Source organism: Bombina bombina, chromosome 7 (genome assembly GCF_027579735.1).
Source record: "Bombina bombina isolate aBomBom1 chromosome 7, aBomBom1.pri, whole genome shotgun sequence".
In the NCBI taxonomy this organism is placed as follows: domain Eukaryota; kingdom Metazoa; phylum Chordata; class Amphibia; order Anura; family Bombinatoridae; genus Bombina; species Bombina bombina.
The window spans coordinates 137252447-137279390 of NC_069505.1; the positions used below are offsets into that span (position 1 = coordinate 137252447).

Below are 26944 nucleotides of genomic sequence, written 5' to 3' on the forward strand. Positions count from 1 at the left end.
GCCTAGATTTAGAGTTCTGCGTTAGCCGTCAAAAGCAGCGTTAAGGGGTCCTAACACTGCTTTTTACCGCCCGCTGGTATTTAGAGTCAGCCAGGAAAGGGTCTAACGCTCACTTCCAAGCTGCGACTTTTCCATACCGCAGATCCCCTTACACCAATTGCGTATCCTATCTTTTCAATGGGATCTTCCTAACGCCGGTATTGAGAGTCTTGGCTGAAGTGAGCATTAGACCCTCTACCGACAAGACTCCAGCCGCAGAAAAAAGTCAGTAGTTAAGAGCTTTCTGGGCTAACGCCGGTTCATAAAGCTTTTAACTACTGTGCTCTAAAGTACACTAACACCCATAAACTACCTATGTACCCCTAAACCGAGGTCCCCCCACATCGCCGCCACTATAATACATTTTTTTACCCCTAATCTGCCAAACGCACACCGCTGTAACCTACATTATTCTTATGTACCCCTAATCTGCTGCCCCTAACATCGCCGCCACCTACATAATATTTATTAACCCCTAATCTGCCCCCCAATGTCGCCGCCACCTACCTACACTTATTAACCCCTAATCTGCCAACCGGACCTCGCCGCCACTATAATAAATGTATTAACCCCTAAACCGCCTCACTCCGCCTTGCAAACCCTATAATAAATAGTATTAACCCCTAATCTGCCCTCCCTAACATCACCGACACCTAACTTCAAGTATTAACCCCTAATCTGCCAACCGGACCTCGCCACTACTCTAATAAAGGTATTAACCCCTAAAGCTAAGTCTAACCCTAACCCTAACACCCCCTTAAATTAAATATAATTTTAATCTAACAAAATAAATTAAATATTATTAACTAAAGTCTTCCTATTTAAAGCTAAATACTTACCTGTAAAATAAACCCTAATATAGCTACAATATAACAAATAATTATATTGTAGCTATATTAGGATTTATATTTATTTTACAGGCAACTTTGTATTTTTTTTAACTAGGTACAATAGCTATTAAATAGTTATTTACTAATTAATAGCTACCTAGTTAAAATAATTACCAAATTACCTGTAAAATAAATCATAACCTAAGTTACAATTAAACCTAACACTACACTATCAATAAATAAATTAAATAAATTAACTACAAGTACCTACAATTAAATAAACTAAACTAAATTACAAAAAAAACCACTAAATTACAACAGCTAATTACACCTACTCTAAGCCCCCTAATAAAATAACAAAGCCCCCCAAAATAAAAAAATTCCCTACCCTATTCATAATTAAAATAGTTAACAGCTCTATTACCTTACCAGCCCTTAAAAGGGCTTTTTGCGGGGCATGCCCGAAAGAAATCAGCTCTTTTGCCTGTAAAAAAAAACACAATACCACCCCCCAACATTACAACCCACCACCCACATACCCCTACTCTAACCCAAACCCCCCTTAAATAAACCTAACACTACCCCCTGAAGATCTCCCTACTCAGCCGGGCACCGATGCACCAAAAGAAGACATCCGGCAGAAGTCTTCATCCTATCCAGGCAGAAGAGGACATCCGGACCAGCAGACATCTTCATCCAAGCGGCATCTTCTATCTTCATCCATCCAACGAGGAGCGGCTCCATCTTCAAGACCTCCGGCGTGGAACATCCTCTTCCTACCGACGACTACCGACGAATGAAGGTTCCTTTAAGTGACGTCATCCAAGATGGCGTCCCTCGAATTCCGATTGGCTGGTAGGATTCTATCAGCCAATCGGAATTAAGGTAGGAAAAATCTGATTGGCTGATTGAATCAGCCAATCAGATTCAAGGTTAATCCGATTGGCTGATCCAATCAGTCAATCAGATTGAGCTTGCATTCTATTGGCTGTTCCGATCAGACAATAGAATGCAAGCTCAATCTGATAGGGGTTAATAATATAATGCAAGGGTCAGCGATAGCAGGGGCGGCAGATTAGGGGTTACAGTAAAGTTAGGGGTGTTTAGACTCGGGGTACATGTTAGGGTGTTAGGTGCAGACTTAGAAAGTGTTTCCCCATAGGAAACAATGGGGCTGCGTTAGGAGCTGAACGCTGCTTTTTTGCAGGTTTTTTTTCAGCCCAAACTGCCCCATTGTTTCCTATGGGGGAATCGTGCACTAGCATGTTTTTCCAGCTAGCCGCTACCGTAAGCAACGCTGGTATTGAGAGTTGAAGTGGCGCTAAATATGCCTTTACGCTCCCTTTTTGGAGCCTAACGCAGCCCTTCAGAGAACTCTCAATACCAGCGTTGTTTAGAAGCAGCACTAGAAAAAAAACATGCGTAGCTAACGCACCCCTTTGGCCGCAAAACTCTAAATCTAGCCGTAGGTGAGGTATTGATTGGCCGTCCAATCAATCCATTCAGAATAACAAGCCTTTGCATAATTATTATTATGCAGACTCCCTCCCAACTGCATGAGTGTACCTAGTACGCAAAGGCATTGCGATCAGGTTTCCTTCATCTATGCTTGAATTCCAGCAGGGCGGACACTATCATTGCTGATTATGTCTATCAGAGGTGACTGCAGCCTGAAAGTGCGGCACTGCACATGCATGTTTGTGCACAGGCACTTGTCACCTAGATAGCCCCCCGTGATACAATATGTATAATGAGTATCACGGAGACTTGGAAATCATTAAATATTCAAAATTAAATTAAATGGTTAAAAAAAGGATAATACATTCTAATTTAAACAGTTTTAATTCAGAATAAAACATTTATGTTCCTGCAAAAAAAAAAAAAAATCTTGGTTTACTGTCCCTTTAAAACCATCACCTCCGTGATAATGAGCATCACGGAGACTTGGAAATCATTAAATATTCAAAATTAAATTAAATGGTAAAAAAAAAAGGAAAATAAATTCTAATTTAAACAGTTTTAATTCAGAATAAAACATTTATGTTCCTGCAAAAAAAAAATAATCTTGGTTTACTGTCCCTTTAAAACCATCTGAAAACTCATTTTTCAATAGGGATGGGTGAATACGTTGAAAGTGTAATTCGTTTGGTAGAACAGATAGTCCTGTGCACATTGGTTTTGGAATGAAAATCCCCTAAAATTAGGTAATTAAATGTTATTTCCGTTTTTCAAATGTCATTTTCGATTGTTTATAATTAGATTGAAAAATCCACGTTCGAAATTTCGAACTTAACATTCGATTTAACAAATACTATTCAGAAGTTCAATAGTTCATGTGGTAGAGAATTTAGTAACTTGATACATAATAGATACAAATATATCAATTTGAATGTTTCTATTTCAAATATTGCATAACTTGAATTTTACATTTAAAGAGAGCATTATAAATACTATTACAAATACAGGTATAGCTCACTTTACAGCGCTTCACTTTATAGCGCTTTGCTAATACATCGCTTTGTGGAGCTGAAGTCCAACCTCCAATGATTTTGAAACAGTGCTGTAATATTCGTGAGATTACAAGAAAAGTGACTGGCACCATTTTGTTATGCGCAGATCACTCTGTTTACAGCATTAGTGTGCAATCTGTGTCACAGTGTTATAGAAATTTTACTACAGTAATTGACACTATTTTACAAGTACAGTATTTATTGAATACTGTGCTCTGCTAGTGTTAAACTAAATGTAGCACCATTGCACCCCTAGGGCGCGATCAAATATACGGTTAAGCGTGGGAACCCGCACCGCCCGTAATTTCACCTTGCACATTGGGGTATTACATATACTGCGCCGTTAGATGCTAAACTGGTGTAAGTAGGACAAACTGGCGATCTTCTGAAATGTGCGCAAATACACATTTTAGTCGTCGCAAGTAACTTACACCAGTATTTTGTCCACGGAAAGCCTCAATAAAGAGTAGTTTTATGCAAATTAGGCTAACACTCGTAAAAATTAACCGTGACTTCATCTAAAAATGCAACACGTAATTACGCTATTCAAAATTCATATATAAACCCATGCGCAGCCGCCATTTTCTTCAGTGTGTTTGGATGGTTCGTTGAGCTACAGCATACTACAGTGGAGTGGAGGACTAGTCAGAGTAGAGAGAGAGGTGCAAACAGAGGAGTTAGTTAGGTCGCATTGTTGGTTGATTAAGCTTGTACACTTACACATATTTTTACATATTGCACACATTTTGCATACATACATATACAAATACACCAGTGTATGTGTGTGTAGTGGGAGGATGGCAGGGAGAGGTAGGGAGGAGGGGAGAGGAGTGGCAGGGAGAGGAGTATTGTAGAGGACAGGAGGAGCAGTTGGACCCCTGTCAGGGAGTAAGTGAAGTGGGGAGAGGGAGAGCTAGAAGGGATGATGGGAGGGGAGATGCCCGAGAGCCCCAGAGACTAGGCACATCTAGGAGAGGGACAGAGGGTGCACATGGGGATAGAAGGGTGGAGGAGGGAGAGGATAGGTAGGAACCCACACCAGGGACATCACAGGGAGCAAGCCAAGTGTCCACGGAGGATGAGAGGTTGAGATGTCCCAACTTTTCATTTGATGAAAATCTTGCCCTAGTCCAGGCCATCATGGACAATTACAGTGCCGTCTTTGGGCAGGAGAAGGGCAAAGGCAGTGCCAAAAAGGCAAAAAACAGCATGGTTGGCGGTAGAGGATGCCGTCAACAGTGTGGCCCCGCAGAGGAGGACTGTTGAGGGCCTGAAAAAGTGGTGGAATGACTGCAAGAGGCGGGTGAAAGAAAAGATGGGGCAGGAAGCTATGCACCAGAGGGGAACAGGCGGTGGTCCATCCCTGGACATAGAATATAACACCTGGCAGGAGATGATACGCAGGTCCCTGAGTATCACAGCAGTCCGTGGACTTCCAGGGGCTTGTGACTCAGGGGCTGCAACCACAGCACATCATGCTGGTGAGTAACATCCCACACACCAGTATTATATGTATTTGAGATATAACATCCTTTAATATCACACATTCATGTACACAATGAGGAGCATGGTATTTGGCCTACTAACAAAAACATCTACAATTATATTTGACATTAATGCTACTTAACACAATGCAATTCATTATATGAGGTGGAATAGTGCAATACTAACATGTCTCAGAGTAACACAGGCCACAAGCCACATGTAGAGTTTTTAGTAAATGGACATTATAGCCATCACAATACTTTTAGCTCAAGAAAGAAGGTTCTGTGCCTACATCAGGCTAAAGTAAATTGTAAAGAACACAATTTTTCCATCATTGACATGTACACATAACTATTGTATGAAACACATACCTGTATACTGTGCATATTAAAATCCCCCTCATATCACAAATCACAATGTGCACATGCATGTTATAGAGTTTGACATGAGAATCAGTATAGGCCCTAGCATGTATCAATGTATATTGTATGCCCACATGGACATATATATGACTGTACTAATCCCTCTCATCATTTGACTCCTCTACAGAACCTCCTGTCACAAGGATGCAAACAGGCATGCTGCCACCACCACCACCAGTCACAGGCATGCAGCCACCACCACCAGTCACAGGCATGCAGCCACCACCACCAGTCTTCAGGCAACCACATGAACAGTATGCTCCCAGGCATGAGCAGGGTTGGATGGCTTCAGTTGGGGACCCGGAAGTGATGACACCACCATTGACATATGACCCCTGGCAAGATTCCTGGCCAGAGGAATATTCTTCTTTTGGCTTTGAGGGGAGCCAAGACAGCCACAAAGGGTCCATGTATTTACCCCCCCCCCCCCCCACAACACAATCTCAGGGCAGTCATGGCTTTTACACACAGACTATGTCCCAAGAAGTGCCAACTGGACAGGCTGAGTGGTCACACACTGGTCATCAGTGGGACTATCAAACAACCCTGAGAGCTCCACCATCCTCATCACTTGGGCGAGTTCCACCATCCTCATCACTTGGGAGAGCTCCACCATCCTCATCACTTGGGAGAGCTCCACCATCCTCATCACTTGGGAGAGCTCCACCATCCTCATCACTTGGGAGAGCTCCACCATCTGCAGATGAAAATATAGCTGAAAGTACTCAAGCACCAGCAGATGCAGCTGAACCTGTCCCACCAGAACCAGTAGATGCAGCTGAACCTGTCCCACAAGAACCAGCAGATGCAGCTGAACCTGTCCCACAAGAACCAGCAGATGTAGCTGAACCTTCACGCCCAGCAACTAGAAGCCCTGCTGCTCAAGAGCCTGTGGGTGCATTGTATTCTCCCCTGGGTGAGGAATACATTGCACTCCAGAGGAGGCTCATAACAAGCTCCGAGAGCAGACAAAGAGGCCAAGAGAGGTTTCACAGGAACCAAGAGAGGTTCTTCAGGAGCCAAGAGAGGTTCTTCAGGAGCCAAGAGAGGTTACACAAACGTAGCATAGAGCTGCAGAGGGACATGGCAGCATCATTAAGTGGAAGTGTTCAAAACCTGTCACAGATGATACGAATTCTGTCTGATAGGCAGATGCAGATGGACAATAGATGGCGAGAACAAAATCAACTCTTGGGTGTGTTGGTTGAGAACTTTACACACCAGCAGGACACTGCCTCCAGCATATCATCTGTGGCCAGCACACCAGCAGAAACATCAGAATCTTCTCAAACCAGGAGAACAAGGAAATGCACTAGAGTCACCTCAGCCCCCTCATCCAAGAAGCCTAAAAATAAATAAATATTATTATAGTTCACCATAAATCTTGTCCTCTGTTATTTACCATGTAATTGTCATATACATCCATGTGAGGTGTGTTTTAGTACACTAATATTGTTAAAACATATAATAAGGCCTGTGTGGAAATGGCCCAAAAAAGGTAATATTATCCTGTTTATGACATATTCTTGTACTATAAACCACATAACATAGTTGTGTATGAAGGGTACATATAGTAATATTCACTTGTAAGATGTAAATCAAGGTTTCTCACATCCAATATTAATTGCCACATGGATATATATATAAATAATAATGTATTTACAGAAGGTGTGAACATAAGGTATAAACATCCATTTTCATTCTTTTTTTTTTTTTTTTTAAATAATTTTTTTATTGAGGTAATGAATAATAACCACATAACATAAAATGTGTTCAGGCACGGATCATAAGCAGTAAAAGTAATTATACATTTCACATGTAAAAAGTAAACTTAAGTTGACACATTGGAGTACCTATATTACAATTGTTGTCACTACATTCAAACAAGAGCAGTGTCATTTGAAGCGGTTATTATAATCATGAAAAGAAAGTATCAACTGCCCTGAGTTATAACAAAACTTCTGGAATCATGAACACAAAATGTAACTCAGTTTATGGTAAACAAGAATGACTGAAACACATGACATGAAGACCTCATTTTTTTTTATATAATGTGACTGATGATCCCTACTCTGGTTTAAGAGGAACTCTATAGTCTAATAAGAGCGTGGCGTAGGGAGTTGGCTTTTTGTCTGGCCTCTATTGGGCCAAAGTGTGTAGGAGGGAAATTCAGCGGGCAAAAGCCGCTCTGTATAAGGGGGAGGATGATTGGTGGGGGCGGAGCCTTCTAAAATAACTGTATAGTATACACAAGTTACCAAAGATGTTAAATTTGGTGATGGTGGTATATATGATTTAGGGTATCTTCTAAATAGCATAGTGAATGCATGTACATATAGGTTGTGACGGATACCCCAGGCTACCCCGACTGGATAGCTCCACCAAACGGGTCCTGCTTCCTCCCTGCCGATTGCAGCTATGTAGCTGGCAAGTGACCACAGCCTGTAGCCACCCCTGATGCCCGACAGCACCAGTACTCAGGGTCCCACCCTGTGGCAGACTCCAGCTACCGGACTAGGTAGCTCTGTCAGAGTGTCCTTCCTCTGCCTGGAACAGGCTGCTATGTAGCCCAGGAAAAGTTATTGTAGCTGGAGCAAACCCAAATAACTAGACAGCCTAGCATTCAGGTTTAACAGGAACTGATTTTATTGAAAACACACACTCCTTTTATACAGTCAGCTCGTCTTGATAAGACCCTGGACAATCCCACTATTTTCCCGCCATTCCCGCCCCTCTAGACAGCCCGGCACCTCCATAGGAGCCACAGTCTCACATAATCCCAATACATAGGGGTGGCGGTTTCGGGTGATCCCGGTGGAGCAGCGGCACTTCCAGTGTGTCATTTTAAAGTTCTCGGTCCCCAGATTCCACAGTCCAAAAATCAGCATGATTCGTTACTGGGGAAAGGAGTTACAGTCCTTTGAAGTTATGGGGTAAGGGGTGTCCAAAACCCTCAGTTCCAAAAGGAGCTCCCCTCCGGCAATTCCCCCACCCCTTGTACTCCCCAGGGGCTACTAATCCCCAAAAGAGCGGAGCTCTGGGGCACATGGTTGCTGGAGCGACCTGGGTTAAAGTTAGCGGGTGTTCTGCTGTCCTTTGGCCGACCGGGAGTTCCAGGAGCCTGGCCAGCCTGAAGGGGTTAGGAGGGTGTCCGTTGTAAGGCAGCCGACCGGGAGTTCCAGGAGCTCGGCCAGCCTAGGAGGGTTTTCCTGGTCATACACCAACTTTTCTCTGAACACAAAAACAAGCCAACACAAAGCAAACAAACAGCTTCCAGAGATGGTGGTTACTCTGAGGAGCCCAAAACCACTGAGAAACAACAGGGGTGAGGTTGTAGGGGGGGTGGGGGGTAGCCTTAGACGTCTGATATCCATGACATAGGTAATGTCTGTTTGGGGGATATGTTTCTAAGTTGTGAGTTAAATTAGCTAATTCTTTGTATTGTCCATAACAGAGGACTAGATAGAGGCTGAGGGAAAACAGAGATATATCCTGCGAGTGTGCGATGGAAGGGGCGATAAATTGACAGAGTATGTAGCAATTAAGGGGTGCCATTACCTAAGAACCCTGGACTTCAGGCTTATATAATAAAGAGATATTATGAACAACATCTGAATGGGGAGGCTACTGTAAGTTTTGATGCATATAGGGGTTATTATAAAGGATGTGATAAATAAGGATAGCCCCAAATAAGATTATGTACAGGGAAGAAGATCAGTATATATAGAATGTAGGGGAATACCGTATGAGCCCCTCTCCTGGGGAAGTGCCACCTCTAGGCGATGTAGGTAAAAGGAGAGTGGGTATGACCCGCAGGCAACAAGTACCAGCGGGAAAGGGAGGAGAGGGACTCAACGGGGACTAGTATTTTGTCCAAATAGTAATTTTCTCGCCGGGAGTGTAATTAATTAAGTTTATAATTATCCTTCGGCTTCTGCAACAGGGAGGGGTACTAGAATCACTGTGATATCATATATTCTCGCATGTATTCAGTCCTACAGGCCAACATAAATAGGGTGATAGTGTAGAGTTGCACGATTTCGTCATCACATATATATAATTCAACTAAGGCATAGACAAGAGTATCCTAGTTATTTAGTGTAAACTGTTCTAGCATAAGGACACAGTAACTGTGGGCAGCAAGAACAAAATAATATATCATGTGGTGGGTATGGGTATCATCAGAGACAGGAGAGGCTAAAGAGGACAGGCTGTAAGGTGTATTAATGTGCTGTGCCACGTTACTTATGTTTAGCTAAAATAAGAGTTCTTCAGTAAAATTTACCTACAGTCCTTTCACAGTGAATGCATATATTTGAAGCCATGTTCTATAAACATAAGACCCAAATATAGGGTTGTATATATGTACCTCCTGACTTATAAATAGCTATATATATTTAAACTACACACACTAAACATTTTAAGCTTCCAATGAATATATTGCAATGGAGTAGCAACCTATCTCAAGGGAGCAAGGCTGGGTGACTTAAATTGCTACTGTATACCAGAGAGATAGTGGGATTTAATCTTATATACAGTGGTTCAATGAGAGTGCTGACCCTATTGCCTGTCAATAACATAGCAGGTATTAAAGTTGAACACTAAAGCCTCTATTGTGGATGCCCCTCTATGGTTGAGGCAGTAACTCTATTAATAGTGATTCACATAACTTAAAATAAACAAATTTTTTCCCAACAGTTACAGCTCTTATAACATATAGTTCAGTCAACAATGCCGATTGCATAAAGTGAGCTTGCCTAAATCACACAATGTAATAGAGATAACATATAGCCATCTTCACGTCTTAAGTTTAATAAGTGGCATCCATAAGATCTAGAGCAACTGATATGGGCACATTACTATTTTTAAATGCGCATTTCCTGCGGGAGGACAGAAGTATAGCCATTAGGGATGTAGTTATCAGATCCCTGTAGGTATTTAAGTACATCCAGTGTCCGGCAAACATCCAGCAATAAGTAGGGGGGATGTAACTGTCAGCAAACATAACAGAATAACTAAGGGAAGTCACTGTGTCAACGTCAACCATCAGGTAAATATTATCACAAAGTCTGGCTGGACACAATTATTTGACTTTTAATTTAACCTATTCCCGCTCGTAATAGAGGTAAGAAAGGGGGGGGTGAAGTGCACCTCTATATGAGCTTGTCCAGGATATCTGTTGGGGCACCGTTTGTCAGCAAACGTACAGTAGGCAGGTAAGAGACTGTCCGCACTCTGGAAGGTCCGAGAAGAGCATGTGGTGTTGTAGATGTTATAAGGGACCGGAGCATGTCTTGATCCTATGCACTGCTCAGCACCCTCTCTATCGGCATCCTCCTTTACATCACAGCTTCTAATTACCTGGAAGACGGTCGAAAATTTGGCATCCAGTTGGGCAACAGTATGCTGTGCAGGACCTACATGGGTATTAGGTGGCTATAGGGTGCTGTGTTGCTCGCGGGTGTCTAATGGTTCCACCATCACTGGTAAGGGGCTCCCTTTCTCTATCTTGTTTACCGCCCCCACGGCTCGAGACTCACCTCCTCTCCAGCGTGGCAGTTGTAATTTAGATGGCCAGGCAACTTGCTCTGTCCCCTCTGTTAACGCTACTTTCTGCAGTGCCTGAGGAAATGTGGCTTCTTAAATGTGAGATTGCTTCGGCTCCGATGCAGCCTCCTGAAGACCAGATCTCTCAGTTGCGTGAGTCGATGGCGGAATAAAGGCAAAGAGCAGCGATTTTATTTCCTCCTGCATACTCTGGTAATGCCTTTCTAAGAGTTGCTGGGTGCGTTGTTCCCAGGCTTCCAGAGACTCCATATCGGTAAAGCTTATTAAATGTAGTTGCAGCAGTTACACGTGGTAAGGCTGAAAAAGGAATATCAAAGTTGTAGTCCGAAAAGAGAGAATCTTTTAGTTTCTTTATGTGTAGCACCAATGCAGCTTATTCTCAAATAAATCCCAGTACTTTTTTTGCGCTCTTTTAATATGAATTAATCTATAAAATTGCGTTTGAGAGCTCAGAGCTGTAGAAAGCACGTCCTGCTGTTTTAGTAGTTGGCTCCGCCCCCCTCCATTTTCATTCTTATTAATGATAGTCAATAAATCATAGTGACCTAAACATGAATTAAACAAATGAGATATTTTCAGTAGTTAGGGTGGTTAAGGGAAGGGGGGTGGCGATGTAGTAGTTTCACTTACATGCAGTGGAAATACGCAGTATGTAATTCTATGACCAGCTGCAGCAACAACAGCAGCAGGGGCAGCACCAGGGACAGCAGCAGCAGGAGCAGGGACGGCTACAGCACCATGACCAGGGACCTCAGCTGCAACTAGAGCATCAGCGGGTATATCATGAACAACAGGGGCTTGTAGGGCTTCCAGCACCCCTTGTGCCCCACAATGCTGTCTATCTATGTAAAGCAGGGGAAACATGGTGGCTAATGAGGGTGTGCATTGGCAGGTGTTTTAAGGCTTCTGGGTGAGAGGTTGTGCTGTTTGTGATTGGTTTGACACACTTGCAGGGGCAGGAATAATAAATGCTTAGAAGAGGTTTAACTGTTTGAGATTTGCGGCTGATATGTATGTGATTACGCATGCGTTTGTTAGGCCTTCAGGGAGTTACGTTGCTTTTTTAGTCAGTGCAAGGGTTGCTGCGCCTGCAATATGTGGCGAGATGAGAATGGAGTAGATTTTCTGAATTCTGCGCGCGTAAGTCCTTACGCTGTATATTGGATACCAAATTGCGCGTCTGCTCTATGTTAGTCTATGGGTAAAAAAAATACGTCCGAAGGGTGAAATATACGCGCGTAACTTGTATGCTACGCTGTATATGTAATACCAAAATCGTGTAAAATCTGGCGTCGCCGGCTTTTGCGGGCAACGCTCTATATGTAATGGAGGCCCCTATATGTGTTACTTCAAACATGTTTTCATGTTTTTAAACACACTGGCAAGTGAAAAGAAAGCTAAAACCGCTTTGTTTCACTTTAAGGCGGTTTTACTTTACAGCGGGGCTCCGGTCTCTAACCCGCTGTATGAGCGGGGTATACCTGTATATCAATTCGAATTTTTCAAATTTGAATATTGTATCATTCAAATCTAATTATTAGAAAAATTCAAATTAAATATAACATTTAATGAAAGAATTAGAAATACTATTACATTAAACGAATGTTAGAATGTTGTACAAATATTCAAAATTTGAAACAAACTAATGTGTTAAAATTAATTTCATTTTTCAAATGTTGCCAAACATTTGGTCATCCCTTCTTTTCAAGCAGTAGAATAATGAGACGCATAATCTTTTTTTTTCTGTAGAGCAGAGTGATGTGACATGGGGGCATATTTATCAAGGTCTGGCGGACCTGATCCGACACTGCGGATTAGGTCCGCCAGACCTCGCTGAATACGGCGAGCAATACGCTCACAGTATTCAGCATTGCACCAGCAGCTCACAAGAGCTGCAGGTGCAACGCCGCCCCCTGCAGACTCGCAGCCAATGGGCCGCCAGCAGGGGGTGTCAATCAACCCGATCGCTGCTTCCTAACTGCTGTTTCTGGCGAGCCTGAAGACTCGCCAGAAACAGGGGCCATCAAGCTAGATACGGAGCCCCTAATCTCTAGTGTAGTCTAATATCATTCCTTAATCTCTAGAACAGTATTTTGTGGCTCCATCGTCGTTAGAGCAGTGTGATGTGACTCCATATTCTCTAGCGCTGTATGACACTCATTAATCTCTAGAACAGTATTTTTTCGCTCCATCGGCACTAGAACAGAGTGATGTGACTCCACTCCATAATCTCTAGCATAGTCTAATGAAACTTGTTAATCTGTAGAGCAGAATTTTGTGACTTCATCATCTCTAGAGCAGAGTGAATACAACTTTATAATCTCGAGCATAATCTATACTCATTAGTCTCTAGAACAGTATTTTGTGACAGAGTGATTTGAATCCATAATCTCTAGCTTAGTCTATACGCATTGCTCGCCAGTACTTCTGCTTCCCTGGTGGAATGATCTAAAGCAATTTTTTATTTGTATTTTAAAAAATCTTACAAAACTAATAATTGAAAGATTCACACAAAAATATGCAAGATTTTTTTATTATTGATTAGGTGTATCAAAAAGCATAACTAAATTCTTCACCAAAAATCGTATTTTTTCAAAAATGGGAAATTTGTATGTTAATTACACAGGAATAAATTGTATTAAACATGCACAACGTAAATCATAATTTAAGTGCACTGGATGTGCAAAAATCATTTAGAAATTCGTACTCATAAAATCAAAATACAAAGCACAATTGTTTTTTCGTAAAATACTCTGAACTAGGGTGTTCCATGGGCATATATGACATTGTCTCTCTAATATGAGCATAATTCTGTAAAGATTTTCGTGCTACACATCTCACAGTTTTTTCTTGCAAACTAAAAGGTTTCTCAAAACATTTAAAATACGTATAACCCTAATAGAAAAACACATGCATATGAAAATATAGGCGACTGTAAGTTGCTATACGCAGAAAGCAGTGTAATGTGATTTATATTGGCTGCAGGATCTACTTTTTAAAGTGCGCCCCTGCTCCCTGCTAACTTCACTCCACAGAGCGAATTATCTCTTTTCATGGAGCTCCATTACTTTCAATAGGAGACATCTCAGTACTCGCAGGGACTGCCCCTTTTCTGTGATAAATTCCACCGGGCAGCCCCTGGGTGGATAAGTGAGAAAAAAATAATTCAGATCTAACGAAGTTTAGATCATTGGGCCCTAAGCCATCACTAGAGTGATTTGACTCCATCATCTCTACTGCAGTCTAATGTCACTCATTAAAGGGACACTAAACCCAAATTTTTTCATTAATGATTCAGATAGAGCATGCAATTTTAAGCAGCTTTCTAATTCCCTCCTACTGTAATTTTTTTATTCGTTCTATTGCTATCTTTATTTAAAAAGCAGGAATTTAAAGCTTAGGAACCAGCTAATTTTAGGTTCAGCACCCTGGATAGCGCTTTCTTATTGGTGGCTACATTTAGCAAACCAATAAGCAAGCACAACCCAGGTTCTCAACCAAAAATGGTCCGGCTCTTAAGCTTTACATTGCTGCTGAGAAGGTGTGGTATTTAAATACTGGTGCACAGGCCCTCACAGGATATGTGCGTATGCCTTCGAAAAACAGTAATAACTTTAGTAGAAACATTTCTCTAATGAAAGTAGATTGCAAAAATGGTTCTAGTTCAAATTGAAATGCACCCATGCACATTTCATTTTGACCTTTCTATCCCTTTAATCTCTAGAGCAGTATTTTGTGACTCAGTCATCATTAGAACAGAGTAAAGGGACATTAAAAACTAAACAAATGCTGGATAGAAGGATGCATTGAAAGAAAAGATTAATTTGAGAATAACTTGTAGATGCATTTTTTTAAAGTTGTATTAGTTGTTGACAAAATAAGTGTAAAGTTTTAGTATCTATAAAACAATGGGAGCTGCCATGTTGTAACTTAGGTTACTTTCTCTGCTGTGGCCAATTAGGCACAGTTATAAATGGTCACAAGAGTGTGCAGCCAATGGTTGTGTGGAATATAACAGTGTTCTGCACTTCCATTTCTAACAGGAACTGAAAAGCTCACAATTTCAGAATGGAATTACAGGAAAAGGGGACAAAAAAAAATAATGAAAGTATATTGCAGAGTATTTATATATATATATGATTTATCATTTTATATTACCATCTCAAAGTGTTTAATGTCCCTTAATGTGACTCTATAATCTGTGGAGTAGTGTCATGTGACTCATGAGTCTGAAGAACCGAAAGATATGCTAGCTGTACCCTATTCATCTATAAACAAGATAATACGACCCCTCATCTCTAGAGTTACTGTTTAGCCCGTGTTAGTGGTGTGAATATAGCTGCACTGTTAATAGTGTGAGTTCCTTGTTTCTGGATCACTAATCTGGCCACAGCTTCTCATTTTCCTCCTCTCACCTTTTGGAGGAATCAAAACGAGGAACCCAGGTAGTACCACAACCTTTTCACATAGCTTCCTCTCTGAAAAGGAAGAAAAATCACATTGTTAAACTTGATCTCACACTGTTCTCAACATTAAACCTTTCGTGCCCTGCATTAAAGGGACATAAAACCCAAACATTTTCTTTTACGATTCAGATAGAGAAAACAATTTTAAACAACTTTCCAATTCACTTCTATTATTTAATTTGCTTCCTTCTCTTGTTATCCTTTGCTGAAAGGTTTATCTAGGTAAGCTCAGGAGCAACAAAGAACCTAGGTTCTATTTACTGATTGGTGGCTTCATATATACTTATTGTCATTGGCTTACCCATGTGTTCAGTTAGAAACCAGTAGTACATTGCTGCTTCTTCAACAAATGATACCAAGAGAATAAAGCAAATTAGAAAATAGAAGTAAATTAGAAAGTTGTTTAAAATTGTATTCTCTATCTGAAGCATGAAATATTTTTGGGGGGTTTCATGTCCCTTTAACCTTTTTCTAAAATCAACGTCAATTATTAACCATCTTGTGCAGTGCTCCAAATATTAACTCTTTTTTTGGCATTATCCTTCTTTAAAGGGACATAAAACCCACATTTTTTCTTTCATGAGTCAGACAGAGCATGTGATTTTAAATAATTTTCCAATTTACTTCTTTTATCTATTTTTCATATTCTCTTGGTATCATTTGTTGAAATGGATACCTAGGTAGGCTTAGGAGCTGCTGATTGGTGTCTGCAAATATATGCCTCATGTTATTTGCTAAAGCAATGCATTGAGCTAGCTCTCAGTAGTGGATTGCTGCTTCTTTTACAAAGGATACCAAGAGAATGAAGCAAATTAAATCATAGAAGTAAAGTGGAAAGTTGTTGAAAATTGTATTTTCTATCTGAAGCATGAAAGAAAACATTTGGGTTTCATGTCCCTTTAAGCATTTGATAAACCTCTTTGTTTGTTGCACTTAAAAATATTCATAATAAAACATAGTACAGTTTTTTTATACTGCTGAGGCCGCAATGTACTGAAAAAGGGCCATAAGAGTTGTCTCTATCAGTGAAAATTCTATTCTGCAAATGGATTATACACAAAAATGCGTTTTCTTTAGTTTAACCATTATATATTTTTAAAAAATGCTGTGTTTTTCATATGTAACGAAAATATTTTTTTACGCTTAAAGTTATTTGTCTGCTTTATACAGTAAATCTTTTCTGTTCTATAAGTTTCTCTAAACATAAAAGGGATATGAAACCCAAACGTTTTGGGCTAGATTACAAGTGGCACGCTATTGTTTGCATGTGAGTGATATCGGGTATTTAAGTGGTTGTTTGCACACAAATTAAATTCCACCCGTAATACAAGTGGAAAGTAAATGCGAACGTGTGAGCGCAATCGTGATTTACTCTAGAATGATTACCACGACTTCAGAGCTCTGCTTAACTGCTACACGAATAGTCACAAAAAATGTGAATTGAATGTGTTCACTAGAAAGCGATTTAAGGGTACAGACTTCATAGTCGGATATGTCTATTCCACGTATCCTGCTACTAACTAGCCCCCCACCTTTTCCCCTACATTAAGTTTTTTTCTTATTGGTTTTGAGAATGAGTAATTCCCCATTAAATATTTTAAAGATAAATCCAGAATTGAGGTTTCCTAAATAAGTTAATGCAAAAGGACATTAAACCAAGACGGATGTATTGTCATTGTATGATTTGTTTCTATCTGACTAATTGTATGCATCTGACCATGCATGTTGCAATTGTGCTATATTTCTTGTTGTCTAACAATATTGTGCTGCAAAAGGTTTTCCTCAATAAAATAAAACTTTGAGAAAAAAAATAAAAAAATAAAAGTGAATTGAATGTGACAATAAAATGTAACATTATTCAAAAACATCCATATTGCAAGACAGGTTGCAAACAGCTTACGCGTTTCAGCATTCAGGTCGTAATCATAGCTAATTACATGCACATGTCTCTCTCCTAATAAAGCACCTTCTATACTGCCATTGGATAAAAACACAAAATCACATTCCCCCTAGACTTCAATGGAGCCGAAAAAGTTGGAAAAAAAAACTAACACCAACAAGTCGCGCAAACACGATTGCAGTTATTTGAAAGAGCAACATGTGAAGATAATATTGCATATTGCAGAATATGTTCTATTTATTCTTAATGAGATATTTTAATATATATCTCATGGAGTTTTGCACAAATGTATATTTATACCTATATATTCATGATTATATATACGTATAGATATATACAGATATACTGCATATATAGGAATATCTATTTAAAAATACATAGAATTAATTCTGCTATATGCAGAACATTGGAATGTATTATATTTACTGTAAATACATAGTTAATATTAAATATGAATATTGCATTAATATGTTTTTTCATGTTTTCATCTTCTTGACTGCAAAGGGCCCCAATACAACTTGTATATATGTCTATATATATGCGTGTATATGTCTGTAAATACATAAATACACATATAAACACATAAATACACATGTACACACATATAAACATATATATAAATATAAATATATACATACATATACATATTTAGACATGTGTATGTATGTATCTCTATTTTAAATCCCTTTGCAGTCATTTTTTTCCAACACCTTATATCTTTGAGCAATTATAACTTTGGTATTCAATTTTTTAAAATTATTTATCAGACTGTGTCATTATGAGTGTAACTATACTTTTAAATGTATTTGTATGTGTTTTATGCCACTTTTTATTCAAGCGTAACAGTTAATCAGAGCCCCAAGGTAATCATTCTAGCGTAAATCACGATTGTGCTCACGCGTTCACATTTACTTTATCTTGTAATACAAGCAGAATTTAACTTGTGCACAAACAGCAGCGAAAATCTGATATCACTTGTGCACTAACGATAGCTCGCCACTCATAATCTGGCCTTTGTGTATTAGGGTCACCAACCCTCCCTTTTTCTAGTTATCTCCCTTATTTGCCCTAACATTTTTACAGTCTCTCTAGCTCCCTTATTTATCTGCCCTTAGAACATTTTTTCCCTTATTTTTTACTTGTCAAATCTTCATTTCAGACATTTAATATTATACTTTTATTTAGTTAATGATTACAGTTTAATTACTCCCACTGTGAGAAATAAACTGTATAAGTTGTGGATTTCCTATGTGAAATTTGTCGATTCCCTTATTTTCTTCAACCCTACTGAATATCAAAATGACAGGAAATCTCTTGAATGTCACAGAATGAAGCCTCTAGATCAGCGATGGCAAACCTTGGCACTCCAGATGTTTCAGAACTACATTTCCCATGATGCTCAACTGGACTTCAGAGGGCCTAAGCGTCATGGGAAACGTAGTTCTGAAACATCTGGAGTGCCAAGGTTCCCCATCACTGCTCTAGATCTATAAGGGACACCAAAGTAAAATGTTCTAAAAATAAAAAGACACGTTACATTTGTACATAAAGAATACAGAATAGTTTATAGAGGAGTATAAACTATCCTATTACTCAAGTCTATTAGCGGAACAAACTATTTCCTTTCAGCATATAGGGTTAGATTACAAGTGGGAGTGATAATTTATCACAAGCCCGCAAACTGCAAATTTGAGCACGATAAATAGCCAGCCATTACAAGTGGCAGGTTATTGCTAACGTGAGCTTGCGGTAGCGATTAGCGCTTATAAAATTAACCAGAGATAAGATCTCTGGTAATTTTATAAATGTTCACAAAATGCCCCCAAAATCAAGTGTGATATATTGGGGCCTATTTATCAAGCTCCGTATGGAGCTTGAAGGCCGTGTTTCTGGCTAAAGACCGCTGCTCCATAATCTGTCCGCCTGCTCGGAGGAGGCAGACAGACATTGCGGAAAATCAACTCGATCGAATACGATCGTGTTGATTGACACCCCCTGGTAGTGGCCGATTGGCTGCGAATCTTCAGGGGGCGGTGTTGCACCAGCAGTTCACAAGAGCTGCTGATGAAATGCTGAATGCGGGGAGCGTATTGGGGCAATGCCCCGCAAAAGGCCCTTTGTAAGGGCTATTGATAGTTTAGTTTAGGCTAGGGTTTTTTTTATTTTGGGGGGGCTTTTTTATTTGGATAGGGCTATTAGATTAGGTGTAATTAGTTTAAATATCTGATAAAAAAATTGTGTGTAATTTAGTGTTTGTTTTCGTAATTTAGGTAATTGTATTTAATTTATGTAATTTATTTATTTGTAGTGTAAGGTTAGATGTTAGTGTAAGACAGGTTAGGTTTTATTTGACAGGTAAATTTGTATTTATTTTAGCTAGGTAGTTAGTAAATAGGTAATAACTATTTAGTAACTATTCTACCTAGTTAAAATAAATACAAAGTTGCCTGTAAAATAAAAATAAAGCCTAAGCTAGATACAATGTAACTATTAGTTATATTGTAACTAGCTTAGGGTTTATTTTACAGGTAACTATTTAGTTTTAAATAGGAATTATTTATTTATTAATAGTAGGTTTTATTTAGATTTATTTTAATTATATTTAAGTTAGGGGTGTTAGGGTTAGACTTAGGTTTAGGGGTTAATAAATTTAGTATAGTGGCGGCGACACTGGGGGCGGCAAATTGGGGGTTAATAAATGTAGGTAGGTGGCGGCGATGTTAGGGGCGGCAGATTAGGGGTTAATAATATTTAACTAGTGTTTGTGATGTGGGAGTGCGGCGGTTAAGGGGTTAATATGTTTATTATAGTGGCGGCGATGTCCGGAGCGGCAGATTAGGGGTTAATAAGTATAATTTAGGTGTCGGCGATGTCGGGGGCGGCAGATTAGGGGTTAATAAGTGTAAGATTAGTGGTGTTTAGACTCGGGGTTCATGTTAGGGTGTTAGGTGTAAACATAAATTTTGTTTCCCCATAGGAATCAATGGGACTGCATTACTGAGCTTTATGCTGCTTTATTGCAGGTGTTAGACTTTTTTTCACCCGGCTCTCCCCATTGATGTCTATGGGGAAATCGTGCACGAGCACATAAAACCAGCTCACCGCAGCTTTTAGCAGCGCTGGTATTGGAGTGCGGTAAGGAGCTCAATTTTGCTCTACGCTCACTTTTTGCCTGCTAACGCCGGGTTTTTGTAAACCTGTAATACCAGCGCTGTAGGTAAGTGAGCGGTGACAATAACTTGCAAGTTAGCAATGCACCGCTCATAACGCAAAACTCATAATCTAGCCGAAATATAGTAGCATCTTTATTTTTTAATAAAATAACTGCAAAAAGGAGTTTTGGGGGTCTAAAGGGAGCGGGTATTGGGTGTTAGAAAAAAAATGCACTGAAAAGTGCCTTTACATTGCGATCTATGGGGAACTCTGTGTTCCCAGTAAAATAAATATATATGTATATAAGCATATACATTTACCCTTTGCTGCCATCGCTGCTCTACTTACCCCCCTGCGCGAGTTCTCATGCGGTATCTGACGGCATGAGAATGAGACTCCCATTGGAACCTATGGAAGTGCACTCTTGTGAGCACAATGCTTCCGTGCAATGCAAACAAATGTGCTCAAGTTGTAATACCAGCACACATTAGCGTGTGTGATATTCAGTGATCCACTTGTAATCTGGCCCATAATCTGTTAATGAAAAACTGAAACTACAATGTGCAAGGTTGACTTATGACTTCACTGGACACTGTCATATCACACTATTTTTCTTTAAATCATCTAATAAATATTACAATATTAAAACGAAAAGTGAATCAGACAAAATTGGTGAGCCCGTTTAAATATGAAATAAATTATATGTAGTGAAAAAAAATTCAAATATATAAATAGTGAAGAACAGAGATCAGCACTGGAATTTATTGGGTATATCTTTATGTCTCTGTGTGTTTGTGTGTATTTATATATATATGTGTATATATAGTAACATAGTAGATGAGGTTGAAAAAAGACCGAAGTCCATCGAGTTCAACCTATACCAATCTAAAATATATACAAAAAGCTTCAGTTAAGCTTAAATAATCCCACTAAAAGGTGACCCATTTAATACTAGCAATCATATCCAGGAATTTTGTTTATAGACAGAAATGTATCCAAATAATTTTTAAATGTATCTAGGGTATTGGCATTCACTACCTCCTTTGGTAATGAGTTCCACAATTTTATTGCTCTTACAGTAAAAAAAGTTTCTGTAGCAGGAGATTAAATCTCATTTCCTCCAACCTTAAATTATGACCTCTGGTCACAAACTATTTTCTTGGAATAAACAGAGCTTCTGCCATCTCTGTATATGGGCCTTGAATATATTTATATAAAGTAATCATGTCACCTCTTAAGCGCCTTTTTTCTAAAAAATAGACCCAGTTTGGCTAGCCTCTCCTCATAGGTTAAATTCTCCAATTTCCTTATTAGCTTTGTGGCCCTTCTCTGAACTTTTTCTAGTTCTGCAATATCTTTTTTTACGATTGGTCCCCAGAACTGCACTCCATACTCAAGGTGAGGTCTTACCAGGGCTTTATCTAGTTACATAATTATGCTTTCCTCCCTTGAGTCAATGCCTCTTTTAATACATCCTAGTATCTTATTAGCCTTTGAAGCTGCTGCCCTACATTGTGCACCCCTCTTTAGCTTGTTATCTATTACTACTCCCAAATCCCTTTCCTCTTGTGTTTGGCTAAGTCTTGTCCCATTTAAATAATACGTTGCCTGCTTATTTTTACTTCCAAAATGTAGAACCTTGCATTTTCCCGTATTAAATCTCATTTTCTATTTATTTGCCCATACTTTTAATTTTTGCAGGTCCCTTTGTAACGAAAGTTCATCCTGCTTTGACCTAATGACCTTACTTAACTTAGTATCATCTGCAAAAATAGAGATGTCGCTATTTAATCCTAGCTCCAAGTCATTTATAAAAATATTAAAAAGAATAGGGCCCAGCACTGATCCCTGGGGGACTCCACTGATTACCTTTGTCCAATCTGAGTATGCTCCATTTACTGCTACTCGTTGCTCCCTATCTTTTATCCAGTTATTTATCCACAAACTAACATTTTCAGATATTCCCAGTCCCTTAATTTTGTGCATTAATCTCTCATGTGGCACTGTATCAAACGCCTTTGCAAAATCTAAGTATATCACATCAACTGATTCCCCTTTATCTATATTTTTACTTACTTCCTCATAGAATCTAATTAGATTAGTTTGACATGATCTATTTCTCATAAAACCATGCTGATTAGAACTCATAATCTTGTTTACACGAATATACTCATCAATATAATCCCTTATAATCCCTTCAAATATCTTCCCCACTATATATATATATATATATATATATATATATATATATATAGTGACTTTATTGTAGAAGGAGGGCACTCACAGCAGGGCTTTTTCAAAGAAGACAGTGCAATTTTATTTGCAAATGAATTACATTTCATTGCTAAATTCATTTGGAAATAAAATTGCACTGTCTTGCTTAAAAAAGCCCTGCTGTGAGTGCCCTCCTTCTACCATAAAGTCACTATATGTTCCTATGAGGACTGCACCCAGGCAGTGATTACACGTGGACGGAGTGCTGGGCTACCGGCTAATTGTTATATATACTGTATATATGTGTGTATGTCTGTGTGTGAAACATATATAGCACGCACTGTAATTCCGCCATCTTCACCATCTTTTTTGCCTCCTCCTGGGGGGTTCAAAGGGATGCCAGAGAATCGTCGGGGCACCTTCCTTGAACCCCCCAGGTGGAGGCAAAATAAATAGTGTAGATGGGGAAATTACAGTACATCAGGCTTTACCCACAGCCGCATGGGTAATGTCCGTTTTAGTTTATATATATATATGTGTGTGTGTGTTTGTATATATATATATATAAATATATGTAATGAAATAAGATATATGCTACAGATTTAAAAGGACAGTATACTATAAAATAGTTTTTCCCTTAATGTGTTTCCAATTACTTTATTTACCAGCTGCAGAGTATAAAATGTATGAGATTGGCTTTTTAAGGTTTATTTGTGTATATGAATTAGCTGATTTTGTGTTTTGAAGCCACAACCTAATAAAATGGGTTGAGCTTGTAGGTATAATCAGATCTCATTACTGTATCACATTGTGCACATATCACCTGCTTCTTTATCTTATATCTGTCTATAAACCGATCACCAATACTTGGAGAGAACAAAGGAAAATTAACATTTATTTCCTTATCTCTTCTATAACCCACTGAGAGTGTAATTTCTTCTACTGGCTGTGTTTAAACAGCTTGGCCTCTTGGCCAAAAACTTTCAGTATGGGTGGGGATACCACAGGCTAAATAAACTATTTCAAATGCCAAAATAAGGGCAATGGAAATACTTGTAAACAATTTAATACACTCCAGCAGGTAAAGTGGATCATTGGGAGCAAATTAATGGGGACATTTTTTTTGAGTAAACTGCCCCTTTAATGCTAATATATGTGCCTGGAAATGTAATGCATTGCTTTACATGTGATATTGTACAGACCCAGACAGAAGGAATCTTTTATAATATTCATTCTCCGTGTTCACCCAAAAAAAAAAAAAATTGCAGCCAGATACATAAATTGGAAAAAGTTAAGGGCCCTATAAAAAACATTAGAGGACCGCAATGTGGCCCCTGAATCTAGATCGGACAAGCCTGGTTAATAAAAAAATAAAAAAATGTACTAACATAAGTAAATGAAGACAGCACTCTACCCCAAGCAAATTTATTTTTTCAGAGTTCTTCAGAGCAGGATTATATAATAATGGTCTTTTTGTATGAAAAAGGAGTACTACAATATTATTGCTTTAATAATTTGGACTAACACACTGGACTGATATGGACTAAGATTGAGTTCATTTAGATTATAATGAGCTAAATAACATGCCTAATAGGAATCTGATTTTGCCCAGTTGCCAACTAAAAACACTAAAAGAAAATAACAAATTTGAAATGACTTAGTTGTCACAGCTAAAGTCACCGAGGTCCAGTGGAAACATTTTCTAGAAAAGATAACAAAATAAATGTGGGTATAACACTATTGCAAGAGACCATTTGCTGATTCTCACTCATATCTGTCACCATCTGTGAACATTTATTAACAGGACAACAACACTCTCACAGTTTAGTGCAACTTGTGACAAAACTAGCAGATTAAACTAAGCTATATTCATCTAATTATACATCTTGCTGAATAGGTTTAAATACAGCACATGGGGAAGCCGAACCCACACAAACAATAGGTTGTGAAAGGGGGACTCTAGTCATGTCCATCTACACAAACATGACTGCCTTTAGTGACCCTTGATGCAGATGAGTTAAACACATAGATTAATCCCTGTTTGGGAGCTGCAAGCAGGACAACTTCTATGATTGGCAGGTTGGTCAATTAAGAATGGCTGATAGGCTGTGTTGGGTGTTGTAACTCCTGCAGCTCCCAAACAAGACTTGACCTTTGTGTTTAACTCCTTTTGGGGGGGATAAAGACCTAGGGGCCGAATTATCATTGTGCGAGCGGATATGATCGGCTATTGCAGATCATGTCCGCTGCACATCGATAAATGCCGCTAGCAGGGGGTGTCAATCAACTTGATTGTATTCGATCAGATTGATTTCTGGCAATGTCTGTCCGCCGCCTCAGAGCAGGCAGACAGGTTATGGAGCAGCGGTCTTTAGACCGCCGCTTCATAACTTGTGTTTCTGACGAGCCTGAAGGCTCGCCAGAAACACGGGGCATCAAGCTCCATACAAAGCTTGATAAATATGCCCTCTAGTTTATAATGAATTAGAGAGTGTGATATTTTCATTAGAATGTCTCTTTAAGCTCAGAAAAACAGAAAGCGTTATATGTTTTATCTTTAGACATAAGTGCAGGAAATTCTGGAAATACAAAGCAGACATTAATGACACATGCCCCCAGCAGACCTCAATTTAATGAACATTTAAATCAGTGAGCTCAATTCACTGAACGGTGTCTAAGCTATTCAGGGCAAGGAATTCACTCTCCATACTTTAGTGAATGAACTCTACAGAATAACAAATGATCTGGTGAAGCTGAAAAAAATGAAGAGTGAATCTGCCCTGTGGTTTGCAAAGGTTTTTATCTTGTGACACCGCCAACTCATTTTAAAAAGCAAGTGACCTATGGATCAAACTAACTTATATGAAACATATTTTTTAAATAGATTACAAGCTTATCCTTCACATTATTAGTAACTGAATACTTTAGTATTTCATAGCTATGTTCTCACACATCAGCTTCAGCACTAATTCTCTGTGCTACCTCAGCCAGGTATATTTATGTGACTTGACCCCTGCTTGAGAAGAACTGACTTACCTTCTGGAACAATAAGCCCCATTTACATAACATCTTGTTCTCTCAGCCAATCAGAGGACATCTAGTGGTCACCCTCTTTACATGGCACTTCCATTTTCTGGACCAGCTGCTTCAACAGCTCATTCATCTCCCCCAAAAAGACACAGGGGCTCAGCAAGACTCCCCAGCTCCATGCTGGGGGACAAACAGTTTAATTATGTCTTTGGATTTAAAGGGGGAAGTAAACTGACTTCCTTTATACAACTAACGATCGCTTGCAACTTCTCCCTGCCATTACTTCTCCTAGCTGTTGTCAGAGATGGGAAGCTGAGACACATGACAAGGGTCACCCCTACCTGTCTTTCTGGCTCCCTGGAAATCAATAAAAATCCAGTTTTTTAAAAACATTCTACTTCAGACTCTAATATATCATGATCTGCCTACTAAACTAAATAGATAGATAATAGATAGATAACAGACAGGTAGATAGATAGATAGATAGATAGATAGATAACAGATAGATAGATAGATAGATAGATAGCAGACAGGTAGGTAGATATATAGAAAGATAGATAGATAGATGTGTTTCAACTTTGTATCATTTTAGAAATATATGAGAGTGGAAATTTGTTTAATTAGTACTAGTTGCATATATAGATAGCAGACAGGTAGGTAGGTAGGTAGGTAGATAGATAGCAGACAGGTAGGTAGCTAAATAGATAGATAGATAGATAGATAGCAGACAGGTAGGTAGATAGATAGATAACAGACAGGTAGATATAGATAGATAGACAGATAGAGGCCTATTTATCAAGCCATCAACTGTGCTGCATTCGCCGGCACCAATACGCTCGCCTGACATCGCCAAACATCGCGGCCGCGGACCTGAATACCCTCTCCAAATTTAACAAAAAAGCTGTCAAAAAGCCGCGCACCAAGTACGGGGCGATGAGCAGCGGACTGTTGTTAACTAAACAGTCATCGATCTCGCTGCTATTCGGCTTTTTCACAGCTTTATTTGTACCCTGTCACTAAATACTGCCACTATACTAAAATGTTTAACCCCTATCCTGCCACTCCCGGACCCTGCCGCAACTTTAATAAAGTTATTAACCCCTATCCAGCCGCTCCCCGACCCTGCCGCAACTAAATAAAGTTATTAACCCCTAAACCGCCGCTCCCGGAGCCCACCGCAACTCTAATAAACTTATTAACCCCTATCCCGCCGCTCCCGGACCCCGCCGCCACCTACATTATGTTCTTAACCCCTAATCTGCCAACCCCTACACCGCCGCCATCTACATTATGTTATTAACCCCTAATCTGCCGCCCCCTACACCGC

General features: G+C 39.4%; 1 protein-coding gene across 1 annotated transcript in view; it reads right to left on the reverse strand.

The window, feature by feature from the left end:
• Positions 1-25784, reverse strand: part of SPI1 (Spi-1 proto-oncogene) — a 126431-nt gene extending 100647 nt beyond the window's left edge. Inside the window, exon 1 of the mRNA XM_053720340.1 lies at positions 25624-25784. Within this exon, the coding sequence (XP_053576315.1) occupies positions 25624-25656 (33 nt within the window). The 5' untranslated portion in view covers positions 25657-25784. The remainder of the gene's footprint in view (positions 1-25623) is intronic.
• Positions 25785-26944: the final 1160 nt, after the last annotated feature.